Raw genomic sequence first — 18,348 nt, 5'->3', positions numbered from 1 at the left:
CATCATCATATCATCATGCCATCTATTGCTTCCAAACGTTGTGAATTGTGATTTACAGTGCGCAGGTTTAGCATGAAATATATGCTACTGTGAAAACAGGAAAGGTGAACCCTAGCTAAAGTTTCAGAATTAGTTTTGGCCTACATCTTTATGAAAAAACCTCCCACCACGTAGAGTGACTTTCAGGATATCAAACACTCTCAGGCAGTGAATCCAAGATTCTCGTCAACAGTCACATACAATGTGCTATTCACTAACCATGTTATTGAGGCTGCATCCATGCACTGACCACTATCAGCGTTCTTCAGTCACTATTTAAGTGAATAGCGTCCTCTGTCGTTCAACACAGTTGTCCTGCTGCTCAAATAAAAAATGTGTGTCTGTCGCTTTAAGATGAGGCATGATGGGTAGAACGATCACAGCCAATCAAATCATTGTTGTCACCGCGTTGTTATGGAGACTGGTTGTTTAAATCACTAGAGTATTTTGCTCTTTGTTTCACTCTCAGTGAGTTTTTGATAAACGGGGTTAACGTTTTAAAAAATGTCGGACCGAGTGGACATTTTAAGAGAGCTTAACAAACATTTGTTGAACCAGTTGAAGCAGCAGAGAGAGAACCTGGAGCGACTGAGCGGCTGCAGTCAGAGCCGCAAGAGGGAGAGAGAGGACGAGGCTGGGGAAAGGAGAGACCCCGAGGAGACCCAAACCCTGACCCAAGGAGACCAGGGATCTGCCCGGGCAGCCCTCTCCAAACCTTCCGTGAGATTTGCCGGTATGGAAACGGTTTTGTTTTTTAAACTAGGTCAAATACACGAGACATCTGCAGATACTAGCTAAGTTAGCTAGCTAGCGACCTTAAAAGATTCGTGTTTCGTCGAAGTGTTATTTTGTTATTATAATATTTTTAAAAGCAATGACAAAACAGTAGTTCCTGAGATTGGAGTTAAAACTTCAAGCTTTGGATTTTTAAAAATCAATATATATATATATATAGTTAAAAGGTATTAAAGAAATACTAAATAAGTAGCTGAATGTATAAAAAAAATGTACTTAATAACTCGAGAACCACTAACTAGCTTTAATATGATATTGAAGATAGAGATCAGATGTAAATTATGAACTATTAGTCATGTATCAAGGTGATGGATGCAGCTGTACTGTCTAGAAAAAGCTGGTAAGTGCATCTAGTGTTGTGCATTTGTTGTCAAACTAGGCATTACTACTGATATGTCATGGTATTTCCGCTGATATGATGTTTTTACAGTATTTTGGTTGCTTTTAATTTGTTATTACTTTTCATTTCTCTGCAAGATTGTCGTGTACATGTGAGGGATAACAAAACCCGGAAACCATTTAAATGTTTCCTGTGCTCCATCAGATACACGTGAGAGACAAACAGGCACCCAGAGCTCTGGTTCCACACTGTCTTTGACCTACAAACACAAAAAAGGGACTACTCTACATGCAACATCATCAGACCTTTTCAAGGACAGCAACAACGTTCATCCTCTGGTCCACAGCAGGCTGCAGGATACGAGGCCAGCCATCAGCAAGTCCTGTCTAGTAAATCAAAGCAAAGAACAGGTTAGAAAAAATGAACCATGTGTTGCACACATAATCAGCTGTCTCAGAATACCTAGGAAAATTAATCAGTTCATTTGGAATCAAACAATTGCTGAAAAGAACACAATGAAAAGGCTCACACTGTGCATGGCATCGTTCATGCTATGTGTTGGTTTTGTATGAAATTATTCATTTTAATAGCAGAGTTGCTGATAGTGAAATATGCTTATCACCAATGCTTTGCCCCACTTGTTTGTTTTTTAAAAGGGGGATGTGCAGAGTCGAGTCACATGTCAGTATGATGAATGCGAAGAGATATCTGCCTCAGACAGGCATCATTTGCAGCCTTTGCTCGGGTATGACTGGATAGCAGGTATGACTTAGTGATCTTCCTGTTTACTCGTTCCTTTCTAACACACTGTAAAAGAGTCCTAACAGGTGATGTTTGTTCCCTCCAAGGAGTCCTGGATGCTGAGGACTCCTTGATAGAGCGCCCTGACGAGTTCTTCAATGACCTGCGCACATTTCGATCACTTAATAAAGACGAGTGTGTTCACAGCCCACAAGCGGAGTGAGTGCTTCACTCTTGATTGCAGTTGCTGGTGATTTTGTCGTTAGCTTTGCCTTGGATTGAGGATGCCATCATTAAGTCACTATTAATTCTGTCTTCTCATAGATTTCCTGAGGAGTACCAATCAGTCCTGCCACCGCTAACCAACAAACATGGTCCAGAGGCCAGCACTGATACCCATCAATGTAAGAGGCTTTTTTTATTTGACTAACCTAGTCCCATTTTTATTTTCATGATGGAAGAAGCAATTCTCATGTCTGCATGCTTTCGTTTTGTTTAGGTACGTTCTCTTACAGGATTAACAGCAGATTGTTCCCCATCCCACTTCACTCTAAGGAGTGCTGCCCTGTGTGCAAAGAGCTCAAATCCTCCAAGCCTCACACTACTGCTGATCCGGCTCTCATTAGGTAATGATCATTTTCACCTTTACTGCCTTCTGTGACAACTAAGAAACAACAGCGGCACTTCATTTGCACAAGACGACAGGATAATAGAACCTGAAATGGAATTGTGTTTTATTTTAAACACTTGAAAGTAGAATCAAAAGTAACTTTTAAGTATTATAAGCCATTGTATACCTATTAAAAAAATATGGAAATGTTAAATAATAAATGTAATAATAATTGCTAGATGTCTGTGACCCAAAGTCTATCTTTTTGATGGTCCATGATCTGAAAATGTTTGAGAACTCCTGCAGGAGTAGGTTGAGTAGGACTTTAAATCCATGCATTGCCTGGATCAGGATTTTTTTCTGGACATTTTGCCACATGTCACCTGCTCCCCCCATTCCATAACTATCACTGTAATAAAGGCACTGGTTTCCGAAAAAACACCTTGTTCTACGAATGCTGCAGCGATTTTATTGCCTCATGTGTTTTCCTTTTTGCTTTATTTTTAAGGGTCAGCATCCCTCGCTCCACCCTCTTGCCACCTTACAAATACAAAGCTCATCGCCGATGCAGTTTTGACCCCTCTGATAGTGTTGGCTTACCATCGGTGAGTAAGAGACCCCACTGTAGTATAATTAATGACTTCTAATATGTGCAATTCCCCCTCTGAGATCTTAAAATGTAATGCCAATCTCTATGTTTAGTTTGACATAAGTTTTAACTTAAGTTGTATCAGTGTACTAAAGTTTTTTATCTTCATGTATTACCCTGGTCCTGTACAGCACTGTCTCTCAGGCTGGTCCAACACAGGTCAGAGCATGCCGGCCCCCCCCAGCAGCCTCGATCTGCGGAGCAGTGTGGTTACGTCACAGAACAACGAACTTGAGGTGAGACACCACAGATTTTCTGTCTCAACCTAAAAAAATCCAGTACTTTTTTAAAATCAGACATGTTGCTATTCTCCAATGGTGATTTTTATACTTTTCAGGATTTCTCTGCACACAAAGTGTCCGAAAACCAGATCTGCGATGTGTCTCGCTTGGCTCGTCACAACTTCCAACACTTCTCCTCAAAAAGAAAACTAGGAAGCACATCTTACCCTTTGCACTGACAGACAGTCAAAGGCTATTTTGAAGTGATTATAAAAGCTCCTGTGAGCCATTTGTCCCCACTCAAAACGATTTCCTCTTTGATGCTCATGTATTATTCTTAAATATGAAACAAACAAACAGTGATTAAAAGGGAATGTAACAGCAGTAGTAAGTGCTTTCTCTTTTAAATAGATTTATTTAAAACACGTAGGTAGATAATAGATCATTTGTCTTTCAAAATATGTAACGTGATGAAATGTAATGTATTGAGTTAAAGATTGACATGCCAGGTTCTAGGACTTATAACAAGCAAATTTAACACTGAATGGAAATGCATTTATATAGCTCTACTTTTACAAAAGTAGGCCATCTTTACCCATTCACACACACTCAAACCAATGGCTATGTCTTTAAAGGCCATCTGGGGTTTAGTGTCGTTCCCAAAGACACTTCCACATGCTGACTCGCTGAGGGAAGATCAAACTGCTGATCTTTCGAGTTGGGACAGATTTAGACCCTCCATGTGAATGTCAGCATTTTTATGAAGGTGAAGCAACAGCTCATAACTCAGAATTGCACATGGTACATTTCAGAACATTAAGGAAGTCATTTTGAATCATCTCTTCTGCCCTTTCCAGCTGTTTGCTTTGGCTCCGACGTTCACGCATACTTCTGTTTCTAACTTCCTTTGACACTTCCTGACAGTCGGACAGAAGCGTGATTTACAGGAAACCCCAACAACCTTTACCTAAAGTAGTAATCCACTTACGACACTTCAGGTTTTCCAATGTGTCTTACATATCTGAAGCATTAAGTATATCAACATGTCTTGACACGTTTGATGAAATCATCAAAATGGAACCTAAGTAAAGGAAATGTCAATGTTTTGTTATTCTTTGTGTGAGTCAATTCAACAGAACCATTGAATGCTTTTTTTTATTTTAGTTCCTGTTGAGCGAGGTATCTACTTCTCTTTGAAGTTGTAGAACAAACAGCTTGTTCAAAGCAAAGCGTCTGCACTTTGCTCATCATCTGATCATTATCTTATGTCTGGGAAGCTTTGTGTGTGATGAGGTTAAATGACTTTTTAGACCACAAGCAGTTCTGAAAGGAAATGCTGTTTCTGAAATTCAAACCATTGTTCTTGTTTCTTATCTTCAGATCCTTATATTTTATATATGCTTAGCTTTTATGCTTTTCCCATTTTTATTGGACAGCTTTTATAAATAGTTGAGTTGAAACTAAACATCCTAATAAAATATCTCAGATGTGAGATCAACAACTTTAATCAAACATTAGAGACTTAGTAGTCCTCAAAAGTGCAATGAAATTTGAAAGGTTACAGCTGATTGGTATTTATTAAAGAAAGTTAACCAGGGCATTAACATCATTTTTTAAACCATAAGTGCAGAGAATAACCATACCAGTTTATCAAGGCATGTTGTATTGTTTTAGATTTAAATTCAATGCCTTTTTCAACTTTCAGGCAGCCATATGTTCCCTTCTGACAAAGAATATAAATAAACAGGATATGAAACTTGCTCAATCGAGTCCAAATGACATCATGCCTGCTCTTAATGTTCTCAGTTCAGTAAAGATAGCCTCAGACTGAAAAACCCAGAAAATGTATTTAAGAATGTAACCTTAGCCAAAGAGAATGAAGCTAGGCAGTATGTTCATACCCGATTTTAAGAGGTAGCATGTCTGCCATCGTACGTGTCTATACTATGATGTAATTTGGCAAACCTAAAACCAAAAGGTTTCACTTCTGGTCTTGTTTTGTGCTGTAATAACAGTTCAACTGTTTTTATGATCATTTTTTTAAAAAGGCGCTTCAGAATGATATTATCAAAGACATGCTCCTGGTGTATTTGAGTACCAGAGATCAGTATGTTGAGGGTGTGGGAGGGGAAACTTTTTAGTGTGAAATGTCAACATCTCACACAGTAACAGGGCACAGGGGCTCTGAGCTAGACATACATAATTGACAGTACTGTGGCTGAACTGTGAGAAGACATGTTTTGACTACATTAAATTACTCAGTAGTGCCTGGAGTGCAATGAAAGAAACCTTTATTCCTTTATGGGCACAGGGAACTCAACGTGTAATGTTGGTGATGATGTTATTGTGGGCTTTGGAGTGATTTCTGAAATCACATATATGGAAAAAATATATATTTATTATGTTATTTTAGCCACAGCATTGAAACAGCAGGGCATTTAAAAATAAAAAAAATACTTGGAAATTATTAATGCCATGATTCGCATTCTTCCAGCACCAAAACTTGTGTTTTTACAGTACTTTCAGCCAACCCTGTGTATAAATAACAATGAAAATCCAACTGAGTCTACTTCCTGTTAGGGTAGTTGACTTTTAACCAACGAGTCAGTTCTGCTCATTTGCTGATAGAAGCAGATTAATCACAAAAGGAGCAGCATAGAACATTTCCTGGTTTTCATGTTTTGCCGCCTTTACGCTATTCAAGTTAATTTGTGGATGGTGGAATGAGATAATAACTTGTCATGTAGGGGGTCAGTATTTATAATTCCAGTAGTGAGGTCTTAATATTGCTCTTGGATTCAAAGGATTTCTGGTATTGCAATTATGTGACTCCTAAATTATTTGAAGGGGTTGAACTTCTAAGCAAACAGATTAGATTTTTAAAAAAAAGTTTTACATTTCAAAGGGAGTGTACATTCTTTACAAAGACATTGCATTGTTCCCTTAATCAGCTGCAGGTAAAGAAAAGCTGAATTAATTCATTAAGAGTTGTGTTTTTATCCTGTGTATAAACACGTATTATCAGCTGTGAGCACAGCATGAGTGTTTAACCCCAATATATACTCAAGCTCAGTGAATTTTATAGCCTGTCTGCTTGCTTCCTTCCTCCAAACACTCGACTCAGTTCAAGGAAATGGCTCCTCATAGCACAGACTGCTGGCCCGCCTTTATAAAATGATAACTATACGCTGGTGGCTGTTCCTCTACAGTTTACAACCTGCTTTATAGAGGCAATGAAGGAAATACTTGTGCTGCTGGTTCTCCTGACTGCCCAAACTACCAAGGTAGGCTTTGTGTCTGTTTGTAAATCTGTTATGCATGTTTGCTGTGCTTAACAAGGACTCTGGACAGGTTGGATATCAGCCAGCATCTGGATTCTTCTGATGACCGACTAACTATTCAAACATAATGTGAATTCCTGGATCAAACTTAACTTTCCTAATTAACTCAAAGTAGTGAGAAAGTAAAAGGGAAAGCACTCTCAAATTCAGCATTTGAATAAAGTGTAATATGATTTCTGTGTCATTACTTTGAAATGTTAATTTATGCATTTTATGTTTTAAATGTGTTTATAGTTGTGACAACTTTGTCACCAGTCCGGGAGTCAACTTAAGTAGAATTTATTATTTCTTTAAACCGTTTTTTTCTGTATCAATGTCAGTTATGCACTGTATGTCACAATGTTGTATTACAGTAATTTGTTAAGTACTTTGATGTGTTGAACCTGAATGAATATTTGGTTTCCAATGGTTTCATGTTGAAGATCTGTTTTCATTATCAGGTTATGAAATTAAGCAACATCCTTTCTACTGTTGTACAGTATCACTGTGCATTTCTGTTGATAAGGATGAGTAACTTTGTGCATGTAGCCACAAGAAAAAGAAAAAAAAAAACAATTTTGCGATAAGCTGAGAGTATTTAAAGACACTGAACTCTGTATGTGTGTATTATCGCATCCGCTGCTACCTACGGTCACAGGACAGAAAAATGTGCCTCAGAAACAAAGGCTTCTGGTGTAACACACCTCCTGTTTCCTGTAATTCGAGAAACACACTGCTTATGTACGCATATTTTCTCTTCTGCTTGTCATTGGAAGGCACTGTGGTGAAAGCCTTTTAACTCTCATGTACATGACAGGTGTATCAGCAACTTTGCTCTGTGTCATGCACATCAATACACATCACATGCACATCATTACTGCGGTTTTAGTTGCTGTGATCATGAGGGGGAAGTTGTACTCCCCCTCACTGCCAGGGTGCATTTGTGCAGTGTCCCGAGCCTGTAGATTTAAGAAGGCCCCTCAGAGAGAAAGAGATACCATAGAGGTGAAATGCACCTCCTCCAAATTCAGAACAATGGCTTTCTGTTTGCAGACGTGACTCAGGCCAGCAGGGTTACTAGAAGGGAAGATGTGGGTGCTGGTGTGGGTAGTTTGGGACTACTTTACGCTTGTATTTAGTGGGATATATAAATATAACCAGTCATTGACCAATGTGTTTATTTTCTCTATAACCCAATGACTACTTGCTTCCAGGAAATATGTCCGTCTGGTATAAAAGTGGCCTAAAAATTCTCTTCAGAGTTTCTAAATGACTAGTTGAATGCAGCTCTTTTTTATCAAAGCATTTAAAAAATACACTTTGTCTGAAATGCAGAAGATGAGTTTGTCAGGGTTTGGGGAAATAGGACCCAAGTGCAGCAACAAAGGGAGGCAGGTATGGGTACAAACGAAAGGCAAGCTTTATTCCAAAAGCTGTTTTACAAAAATACGAAGTTATGAAAAACACTTGACTTGAACACATGAAGACGATAAATCCAGGGCATGAAAAACACTTGACTTGAACACATGAAGACGATAGGGAAATCCAAGACATGAGAAACGCTTGACTTTATACATGAAAGACGACAACCAACTGACAGAGAACACAAGGTGAAGCAGGACTAAATACAAAGACACTAATCACAACACAAGCCACAGCTGGGGAGGGGAGGCAGAAACACGAGGGAAACAGGTGACAACAATGAAACAATCAAGGAAGGCAGGCGGGCGCCCCGGGGGCAAGGCAAAGGATGCGAACGGTGTCTCGGGCGGACGTCCCGGGGGCAAGGCAGAGGATGAGACAGAGCATGGACAGGACTTTTGGCTGGGTAACCGAGGGGGGCGGAGACATGGGTGTAGACCACGGGGCGGGAACTCCGGAGGACGGAGACATGGGCGGAGGCAAGGGCGCAGACCATGGCGAGGGAACTCCGGAGGACGACCTGGAGGGCAGTGGAATAGCTCCGGAGGGCGGCGAGACAGTTCCGGAGTACGGCCTGGAAGGTGGCGAGACAGCTTCGGAGGACGGCCTGGAAGACAGCGGAACAGCTCCGGAGGGCAGCGAGACAGTTCCGGAGGACGGCCTGGAAGGTGGCGAGACAGCTCCGGAGGACGGCCTGGAAGACGGCGGAATAGCTCCGGAGGGCAGCGAGAAACTTCCGGAGGGCCTGGAAGGCGGCGAGACAGCTATGGAGGACGGTCTGGAGGACAACGGGCTGTATGACGGGCTGGAGGACGGTGAGACGCCTCTGGACGACGGGCTGTAGGACAGGCTGGAGGACGGCGAGACGCCTCTGGACGACGGGCTGTAGGACGGCGAGACGCCTCTGGACGACGGGCTGTAGGACGGCGAGACGCCTCTGGACGACGGGCTGTAGGACGCCTCTGGAGGAAAGTAAGGAGCACCTGGAGCAGGAGGCGGCAGGGCCACCGAGGAGACAGGAGCACCAGTCGGCGGGACCCCCGACGTGACATGAGCTGTTGTCGGCGGGACCCCAGTTGGTACTGGCATCAGCGGGACCCCGAAGAGGTAGGACATGGCTTTGGCGGGAACCCGGGTGGTAATGGTGTCAGCGGGACCCCGGAAGAGGGAGGACATGGCTTTGGCGGGAACCCGGGTGGTAATGGTGTCAGCGGGACCCCGGAAGAGGGAGGACATGGCTTTGGCGGGAACCCGGGTGGTAATGGTGTCAGCGGGACCCCGGAAGAGGCAGGTGCAGGGGCCGGCAGCACCACTGACGGGGCATGAACTAGAGTCGGCGGGACATGAGCTTCAGTCAGCGGAGCCCCCGACTGGACAGGGACATGGATTGGCGGGACCCCCATCGGAACAGGTGACGGCAGGACCCCCAACAGAGCCGGTGCAGGTGTTGGCGGGACATGAGCTTGAGTTAATGGGACATGAACTTGAGTCGGCGGGACCCCCGACAGGACAGGGACATGGGTCAGCCGGGCCCCCGACTGGACAGGGACATGGTTCGGCCGGGCCCCCGACTGGACAGGGACATGGATCGGTGGGACCACCAACGGAACAGGTGTCGGAGGGACCAGCAACTTGACGGGATGAGGAGTTGGCGGGACCCCCGGCAGAACAGGTGACGGCGGGTCCCCCAACAGAACAAGAACAGATGTCGGCGGGACCCCTGACGGAACAGGTGTCAATGGGACCCCCAACTGGACAGGCGAAGCTGGGGTCGACTGGACAGGCGAGGCTGGAGGCGAGGCTGGAGTCGACTCGACGGTGAGGATAGAGGTGATGCTGGAGGTGACTGGATAGGAGAAGCTTGGGTTGACTGGACAGGCGAGGGTGAGGTCGACTGGACATGCAAGGCTGGAGGTCGACTGGACATGCCATGCTGGAGTCGAGGCTGGGGCCGAGGCCAGAGTCAAGGCCGGAGTCAACTGGACAGGCAAGGCTGGAGTCGAGGCCGGAGTCGACCGGACAGGCGAGACTGGAGCCAAGAGGTAAGGCGAGGCCGGTGTCGGCACGGCCGGAGAGGCCGGAGTCGACAGGCCAGCAGGGGCTGGAGTCGGCTGGGCTGCCGACAGGACAGCAGGGGCTGGAGTCGGCCGGGCCGCCGACAGGAAAGGCGGGGCCGGAGTCGGCCTGGCCGCAGACAGGAAAGGCGGGGCCGGAGTCGGCCGGGCCGCAGACAGGAAAGGCGGGGCCGGAGTCGGCCGGGCCGCCGACAGGAAAGGCAAGGCCGGTGTCGGCCGGGCCGCCGACAGGACAGCAGGGGCTGGAGTCGGCCGGGCCGCCGACAGGACAGCAGGGGCTTGAGTCGGCCCGGCCGCCGACAGGAAAGGCGGGGCCGGAGTCGGCCGGGCCGCCGACAGGAAAGGCGGGGCCGGAGTCGGCCGGGCCGCCGACAGGACAGCAGGGGCCGGAGTCGGCCGGGCCGCCGACAGGACAGCAGGGGCTTGAGTCGGCCGGGCCGCCGACAGGACAGCAGGGGCTTGAGTCGGCCGGGCCGCCGACAGGACAGCAGGGGCTTGAGTCGGCCGGGCCGCCGACAGGACAGCAGGGGCTTGAGTCGGCTGGGCCGCCGACAGGAAAGGCGGGGCTGGAGTCGGACGGGCCGCCGACAGGAAAGGCGGGGCTGGAGTCGGACGGGCCGCCGACAGAACAGGAGTAGCTGGAGTGGGCCGGACTGCAGCTGGGAGCATAGCGGCCAGGGCTTAGCCTGGAAACATGGCTGCTAGGGCCGGAACTGCAGCCGGGAACGCGGCTGCTAGGGCCAAAACTTGAGCCGGAAGCGTGGCTGCATGGGGCTTGGCTGCAGGGGGCTTGGCTGCAGGGGGCTTGGCTGCAAGAGACTTGGCTGCAGGGGCCTTGGCTAGTGGAGGCTTAGCTGCAAGCCTGGCCTTGCGTCCCTTTTGAGCCTGTTGAACGCTCCGCGGGCCACCAAAGGCCAGGCGGGATCCCAAAAAGGGGTCCACCAGAGGAGCTTTGTTGGGAACGGCCCGAGGGCTAGCATGCCTGGAGCTAGCAGGCCGGGAATCAGGTATGTTCTCATAATCACCTATAAAGTCTTTTTCCCAATCCAGAAATGAGCCTCTTAACCAGGGCCTTGACGTCACTTCTTGGTGCACCATGGCCAAGATACACTGCCTCTCCTCTTTACTTGAGGCATATCGAGACCAATTTTTTAGGCAAAGTAATCTGTATTTCACCTCATGTAGCTCAGCTGCTGGGTCCATCTTCGGTCAGTTCGTTCTGTCAGGGTTTGGGGAAATAGGACCCAAGTGCAGCAACAAAGGGAGGCAGGTATGGGTACAAACGAAAGGCGAGCTTTATTCCAAAAGCTGTTTTACAAAAATACGAAGTTAGGAAAAAATCCAGGACATGAAAAACACTTGACTTGAACACATGAAGACGATAAATCCAGGGCATGACAAACACTTGACTTGAACACATGAAGACGATAAATCCAGGACATGAAAAACACTTGACTTTATACATGAAAGACGACAACGAACTGACAGAGAACACAAGGTGAAGCAGGACTAAATACAAAGACACTAATCACAACACAAGCCACAGCTGGGGAGGGGAGGCAAAAAACAAGAGGGCAACAGGTGACAACAATGAAACAATCAAGGAAGGAAGGAAAACCAAAAGACAGGAAGTAAAACTACACATGACACAACAGAGAGAAAACATTTCAAAATAAATCAGGAAACAGACAGAAAACAAGGATCATGACAGAGTTGCATGTAATTATCATCTCTATTTCCCATAGGTCTGCTCTCAGCCCTATCACGCAGATGCAGATGGAAAGTGTCTCAACTCAACAACAGAGTATCTGCTAGATGGATCTAACCTGTGCTGCAAGAAGTGCCACCCTGGTAAGTGTACTTAAAATGGATTCAATGTTAGGTTACATTCTGTACTGAAATTCAAAGCTGTCTCCGTACAGAATTAAAGTTATTTGATGACAAATGTCAGTAAGCTTGGGCGTTGATCACCTATTGCACCTTTGACATTCATCCATTTCCTTGTTGTCCTCCTCAGAAAACAATAATAGAGTTTATCTTATACACAATTCACCTAAAGACAATTAATTATTAAAGTCGGACGTTCAAAAAAGTCAAAAGTTTCAATGTATTGAGACCCAGTAACTCCAAATGAATCTAGAATTGTATTACACTGGAAACCTATTTTAACTGAATGTGTTTAAAGTGTTTTTAAAAAGTATTGTATATTACTCGTCCAGTGAATGATTACAATGCGTCATTGGGTCACATGGCACGGAATCTATTAAAAAGCGATTTGACTTTTCAAAAAAGAAACAGCTGAATTTATATAAATCTTTCAAGACTTTTTTTAATTCCAGTTTAGGCTGAGTTTCGGATTGTCAAAATAACCTACTGTGATGTTAGTGCAGCCAGTGTGGCAATGTTGCAGTTCAGGATCGCAGAAACATTGTCTAATGTATCCTTATTAATAAACGTATGTTCTCAGTGTGCATTTTCCTTTGAGATGTTATCATTAAATCCATCCTCCCCGCAACTTCCCAATCTTCTTGTAAAGATTAGAGTCTATGAAAACTGCTTATCTGCTCACACAGTAATTTGAGCTCATGTGCCTGCCGACCTCATCTCTCCAACTCAGTGTGGAGTTAATTATTTTGCATCCAACCTCTCTACCATGCAGTGAGTGCGAGTGGCAGCAAGTGCTAATTTGTATTTCCTTTAGTTGTAAAATGTGTGTACTAAATTGCAAAGTCAAAATCTCTTAGTGAACTCAGAATGAACACATCTTTAACACTATACATTCAAAATACGTAAGTATAGACATAATAAAAACCCATCATACATGTGAACCAGTATTCTGTGTCATACAAACGGGTATCAACATTTCATTTTGAACCATGATGAGGGACACTGTTTTAGGCAATAAAGATGGGATGATATTTCTTAACCAGGAAAACCAAGAAAATGTTCCGGTACTATGATATACAACAAATTGCCTGAGCAAATTGTGAAATGTATCTTTTAAAACGTTAGATTTGTGTCTGTTAATGGTAATTTTGATATTACAAAGCCCATGCACTGCTATAAAATGCCTTTAAGGTGACATGTGGATTATTGTGGATTCATTCGTGTACATATTCTCACAGGACAGCGAGTGGTACAAGAATGTACAGAAACGACTGAGTCTGTCTGTCGGGAATGTCCAACAAACCAGTACATGGAGAGTTGGAACTACTTTTTAAACTGCTTCAGCTGTCCCAAATGCAAAATATGTGAGTAAAGCTGTGCTGAACATCTGTGAATATAGCAATTTTAAGGAATAATTCATTGTTGTTTTTTTAAACAACTATCACTATAAGCAAAGCATTTTATTTTTCTACATTAAACAAGCTAAAGGTCTGCAGGAGGCCCAGAGATGCTCCTCTACCTCAAGGTCCAGGTGTGGGTGTCAGCCTGGAAAGTATTGCATCATGGAAATTGGTGGCAAACACTGCAAAGAGTGTGAAAATTACAGTTCATGCAAAGCTGGCTACGGAGTGTCTAGTCCAGGTACAGTAACTACTGTTTATGAATTATCACTTTTTCTGTGTTTACCATACATGTAGTTCCTAAATATTACGTTTTCAAATTTAGACATAAATTGCAATATCCGATTTGTGTGAGATTTGATCATCAATTATTGCATATTGCATGTGTCAAGAACTGGGTTATAGTTTACAGAGTAAGGACTCAAGTTGAAATGTCAAGACGTCTCACATTGACTTTTAATGTTTTTGATGTATAAAAGTTGCTACATACACGTCTCAAAGGTCTTTATCAACCACATACGTATACCGTCAAACCTGATTTGAAAAGTAATCCAACTGATAATATGTTACATACAGGGTGTATCGTAGCGTTAAAATGTCATGTGATGCCTGAAAGTGAAATGTTGGTGTTTTGGGTGTTTCTCTCAGGGACAGGAAACTCCAATGTGAAGTGTGAACGGTGCCCCAACGGGACGTTCTCCGACAAAGTTCTGCATCTTGAGCCCTGTCAGCCTCACACAAAGTGAGTGAAGAATAATCACGTTTGTACAGAACTGTTTGGAGCTCAGATCTTTGACCTCTGACTCTGTTTTTCTCCAGCTGCTATGGGAGGGTTATTGTCAAAAAGGGTGATGCGACATCAGACACGGTGTGTGGGTCTCCTGATGCCAACATGCAGTCACCAACCCCAACAAAAAATCCCCCTACTGAAATGCTGTTCACAACTACAACTACAACTACAACTACAACTAGACCTGCAACTGCAGAGATGAGTACAGTCATAGTGACCTCTACAACTCCACAAGGACCACCAGACTACACACTGTCCTTAAGCCCCTCTGTTTCAAAGAAAGTGTTCAACTATTCCACAAAACCCCCTACACTGGGTAAGATAACTCACTGATTCTGAGTTTTAATGAAGTCATGCAGGGAAAACTGTGAGGTCTAATCGGTGTTTTATCCCTCCCCTTCTGCCCATGTGTCGTTTGTGTGTTAGACTCTTTGTTGCCTGCGGTCATTGCCAGTGTTATTGGATTACTTTTTTTCATGGCTGTCATTCTTCTGGTACTTTGCAAGCAACACTGGAAGAAAGGTAACTGCATCCTGTAAAAAAATAAATAATTAAAGGGGACATATTATGCTCCTGTTTTTAGGTTCATACCTTTATTTTAGATTATGTTTACATTCTTTATTGTTGCAAAACACATTGCTTCCCTAATATTGTCTTTATTAGTATACCTGAATAATTCAAATGTTTGCACTGAAAAATTACTTTCTCATAATACACTGCCCGGCCAAAACAAGGTCACAAGCCTATGGGAGGCAGTGCTATGATCTGGGGTTGCTGCAGTTGGTCTGGTCTAGGTTCAGCAACGTTATGTGCCCAAAGAATGAGGTCAGCTGACTACCTGAATACACTGAAAGACCAGGTTATTCCATCAATGGATTGTTTCTTCCCTGATGGCACGGGCATGTTCCAAGATGACAATGCCAGGATCCATCGGGCTCAAATTGTGAAAGAGTGGTTCAGGGAGCATGAGACATAGTTTTCACACATGGATTGGCCACCAGAGTCCAGACCTGAACCAGATTGAGAATCTTTGGGATGTGCTGGAGAAGACTGCGCAGTGGTCCGTATCTCTCGTCATCAATACAAGATCTTGGCGAAAAATGAATGCAAGACAGAAATAAATGTTGTGACATTGCAGAAGCTTGTGGAAACGATGCCACAGCGAATGTGTGCCGTCATCAAAGCTAATGGCGGTCCAAAGAATATTGGAGTGTGACCTTTTTTTGGGCTGGGCAGTGTATGTTCCCTTTAATCATGTTCTTGTTTTGTGTAAAACTAGGATTTGTATCTATGTTACATTTATATTCAACTTGAAATACAGGACGATAAAGACCCTTATTTGTCATCAACTTTATAAGGAACTTTTTGTCTCACATTTTCACTATCTGACTTTTATTTTACTTCTGCCCAGATGCTGCAATATGTCATCCTGAAGTGGATGCAAATGGAAATTGTGAAATGGGTGATAAAGTGAGTCTTTTTCTCTATTTTTCTTCAGTGAGTACCTGTTAAACAGAATACTGAGAATTATCCTTTTCATTCCTTTCTATTGCAGATCAATCAGGGTTATTTAAGGGAAACCCAGCCTTTAATGACTTTAATACCCAACATGGAGTCCTTCAGCCCCCAGTCTAGTGTCCCCACACAGTCATCATCTCAGCCCACCAGCCCTCAGGACATCAGACCCCTGACAACCAATCCCGTCGTCAACATCACTGTGCACATAGGAAATGGCTCCTGTGGAACCCCAACTGGCATGCCTATAGAGTCTAAACTCCAGCTTAGAGAAGAAGAGGAGTTGTTAAGCATCCCGCAACAAGAAGCCGGAAAACAATCACTGATGTCAGTGCAGGAGAGTAAAAGCTAGACGCATGAAGAGTCACAGGCATGAGAGACTGACAAATCTTTCTTTTTCTTTCTGTCATGATGCAACATTGAAAACAGTTTTTATGAGGAGAACAAGACAAGCTTGGTCTCAATATCAAAGGCATCAACTCTCGATGTGTTTATATGTATATACAGTAAATAAAAATGTAATTATATAGCCTTGACTTCAGTGGTCTAGTGCAAGAAGTTGTACAATAAAAAGGGATATAAATGATCAACCATAGTCTGCATTGTAAAGTTACTTACATATATTTACAAGAGTATTAAATTAAAGCTCAACCACTAACTGATCCCAACAAGATTTCTCACATATGTAATACAATGTAAGCATTTGTTTACAATTGATTTAGAACTTACACAGTTGTGTACAATTTCATACGATGTGTATTTGAGAGAAAATATTATTCTTTCAAGATTTCATTAAACATGATATTATAAGTATTTAAATCTCTTCAAAAAGTAAATAGGTGTCCAAATAAATAGGTACTTGTCACAGGTCCTGCATAAATAGTTGTACTTACACCCACAAGTGTGCAAAATGTTGAAGTCAAATGACCTTATCAAAAGTAAATGAACTCTTAAGGCAGCTGAGAAGCTATCAGTTTTATATTATGATTGTATTACATTATTACTTCTAATGCATCGCTTTGTAATAACATTGCATGCTGTAGCTGATCACTGTGCAGATGTTAGGGTCATTTGTTTTGTTAATAATGCATTATGTATATGAGTGTTACTTGTATGCATTGTTAACAAAACCATCATTTGAATACAAACCAGAGCTTTATGAAATTGAACTCGAGTAAAATGTACAATTGCCATTTGAAATGTAGTGGAATGCTATTATTCAGTACATTAAATTACGTTATTCAGGTAAAATACCAATTACTACTTGCCAATTTGGTAACAGTCAACAACTGAAGACAACATACACAAGTGACAGACTTTTCCCATAAAATGTTGGACTCACAGGAGGCAGATTAAACAAGCCTAATGTATTACAGCACATACTAACCTGTGCCTTTAACATAAAAGCTGCTGTTTTGAAGGACCTCCTGCACCTGCACCGGAACGAATAAGGTGTTTCTGCTGACATCTACTGGTTGAAGACCGACACTGCAGCATGTGGAAGACCCTCTCCTTCCGCAACGCGTTTTAAAGTGAACATTAACGGTCCATTCTCATGTCAACTCATACGGTTATATTTTCTATGAAGTCAAACAGTTTGTTAAACGAATCAAGTTGCATTTCGTGGTATTTAGCTTGTTTATTTGTTGTTATTAAGGTAGCTAGACAGCGATGCTAACTGGAGATTGAGGAAGTTTGAGCCACTCCATGTATCGGTGAAGTTACATTACAAGATAAACGTATATTGTGTTTTTTAGGCTTGTATTAACTCAACACATTACTTATATGTTGTATTTAAAACGAACATGCCATTTTGATACGTTTTTTATCAACGAACAGCCGTTATCTTTCAATGATTATGTTTGATAACCCCCCCTCCGTTCAATGCAGTTGGTTGCGTCTGTTGCCGCTGAGAGCTGCTCTCCTTCCTGAAAGACACTTGCATTGGAGCCACGGATGTCGCTTTGAAGGGGTAGGTGAGTTCAGCCTTTTTCTCTTTTCTTTCGATTATGAGTTTTCATATTTATCTAACTTTACGCCTTACATGCTTACCCTGAATCCAACTTTTTAAATAAATAATCATGTCCAATTAGTTTTTCCCCATTTGTGTGTGTCTCCCCCTATCATCCTCCCGGTCTGGTTGGTGGTGTCGTGGTCCTGGTCGGCTATGTTTACAGTTTGCAAGCAATGTGGAGAAAGCCAATTAAGATAGCATGTCGGCTAAGACATAGCACAAATGGTGTCTCTACAGTTTGTGGTAGATGCTAAGAATTAAAAGGGGCTCGATTGTTAAAGCCAGTCGGCTTTCTAATGGGAATTTAAAAGGAATCTTGGGAACACTGGGGTGGGAGAAAGAGAGCAGCTGAGATTATACCGCTGCAGGTGTTTCCCTGTTGGTTGGTGCAGACAATTTGCCTTGGAAATCAACAGATCCTCTTCAATGAAAGGTGAAAAAAGATGTAGCAAGATGGAAAAGTGTTTTGATAAAAGCACTGGCATATTTAGATGTTACCTCATGTAGGGAGGGAGCTGACTAAATGAAAC

General features: G+C 43.2%; 3 protein-coding genes across 6 annotated transcripts in view; all 3 read left to right on the top strand.

Annotated features, from left to right (window-relative positions):
- The first annotated feature begins 438 nt into the window (after positions 1-438).
- On the top strand, positions 439-5,155 carry miip (migration and invasion inhibitory protein). Its single transcript, XM_063909978.1, has 9 exons — positions 439-772; positions 1,379-1,584; positions 1,831-1,936; positions 2,023-2,134; positions 2,240-2,319; positions 2,415-2,541; positions 3,034-3,130; positions 3,306-3,410; positions 3,512-5,155. The coding sequence occupies exons 1-9, from the start codon at positions 544-546 to the stop codon at positions 3,632-3,634; spliced, it is 1,185 nt and encodes a 394-aa protein (XP_063766048.1). The 5' UTR covers positions 439-543; the 3' UTR covers positions 3,635-5,155.
- An 898-nt stretch (positions 5,156-6,053) lies between these two features.
- On the top strand, positions 6,054-16,394 carry tnfrsf1b (tumor necrosis factor receptor superfamily, member 1B). 2 transcript variants are annotated; one of them, XM_063910469.1, is made up of 9 exons: positions 6,054-6,679; positions 11,958-12,063; positions 13,338-13,463; positions 13,582-13,740; positions 14,148-14,241; positions 14,319-14,605; positions 14,716-14,811; positions 15,701-15,759; positions 15,845-16,394. In XM_063910469.1, exons 1-9 carry the CDS (start codon positions 6,629-6,631, stop codon positions 16,154-16,156), a joined length of 1,290 nt encoding a protein of 429 aa, XP_063766539.1. In that variant the 5' UTR covers positions 6,054-6,628; the 3' UTR covers positions 16,157-16,394. The 2 variants fall into 2 exon arrangements, with proteins under 2 accessions (XP_063766539.1, XP_063766540.1); XM_063910470.1 differs by lacking the exon at positions 6,054-6,679 and adding an exon at positions 11,027-11,219.
- A 926-nt stretch (positions 16,395-17,320) lies between these two features.
- trim62.1 (tripartite motif containing 62, tandem duplicate 1) overlaps positions 17,321-18,348 on the top strand; it is a 28,538-nt gene continuing 27,510 nt past the window's right edge. Inside the window, exon 1 of one of the 3 annotated variants that reach the window (XM_063910466.1) lies at positions 17,321-17,780. The gene's annotated coding sequence lies outside the window, so the exon portion shown is untranslated. The remainder of the gene's footprint in view (positions 17,781-18,348) is intronic. The other 2 variants (XM_063910468.1, XM_063910467.1) reach the window with 2 other exon arrangements.

Source organism: Eleginops maclovinus, chromosome 20 (genome assembly GCF_036324505.1).
Source record: "Eleginops maclovinus isolate JMC-PN-2008 ecotype Puerto Natales chromosome 20, JC_Emac_rtc_rv5, whole genome shotgun sequence".
Lineage (NCBI taxonomy): Eukaryota > Metazoa > Chordata > Actinopteri > Perciformes > Eleginopidae > Eleginops > Eleginops maclovinus.
Note: the sequence above shows the minus strand (reverse complement) of the source record. Positions and strands in the feature narration are given on the sequence as shown.

Excerpts from the sequence above, each read along its gene's own strand:
- miip (XM_063909978.1), top strand. The coding sequence starts at position 544 with ATGTCGGACCGAGTGGACATTTTAAGAGAGCTTAACAAACATTTGTTG. Across the intron at positions 1,585-1,830 it reads TAAATCAAAGCAAAGAACAG|GGGGATGTGCAGAGTCGAGT; the intron begins GTTAGAAAAAAT and ends GTTTTTTAAAAG. Across the intron at positions 2,135-2,239 it reads GTTCACAGCCCACAAGCGGA|ATTTCCTGAGGAGTACCAAT; the intron begins GTGAGTGCTTCA and ends GTCTTCTCATAG.
- tnfrsf1b (XM_063910469.1), top strand. The coding sequence starts at position 6,629 with ATGAAGGAAATACTTGTGCTGCTGGTTCTCCTGACTGCCCAAACTACC. Across the intron at positions 13,741-14,147 it reads CTACGGAGTGTCTAGTCCAG|GGACAGGAAACTCCAATGTG; the intron begins GTACAGTAACTA and ends TGTTTCTCTCAG. Across the intron at positions 14,606-14,715 it reads CACAAAACCCCCTACACTGG|ACTCTTTGTTGCCTGCGGTC; the intron begins GTAAGATAACTC and ends TTTGTGTGTTAG.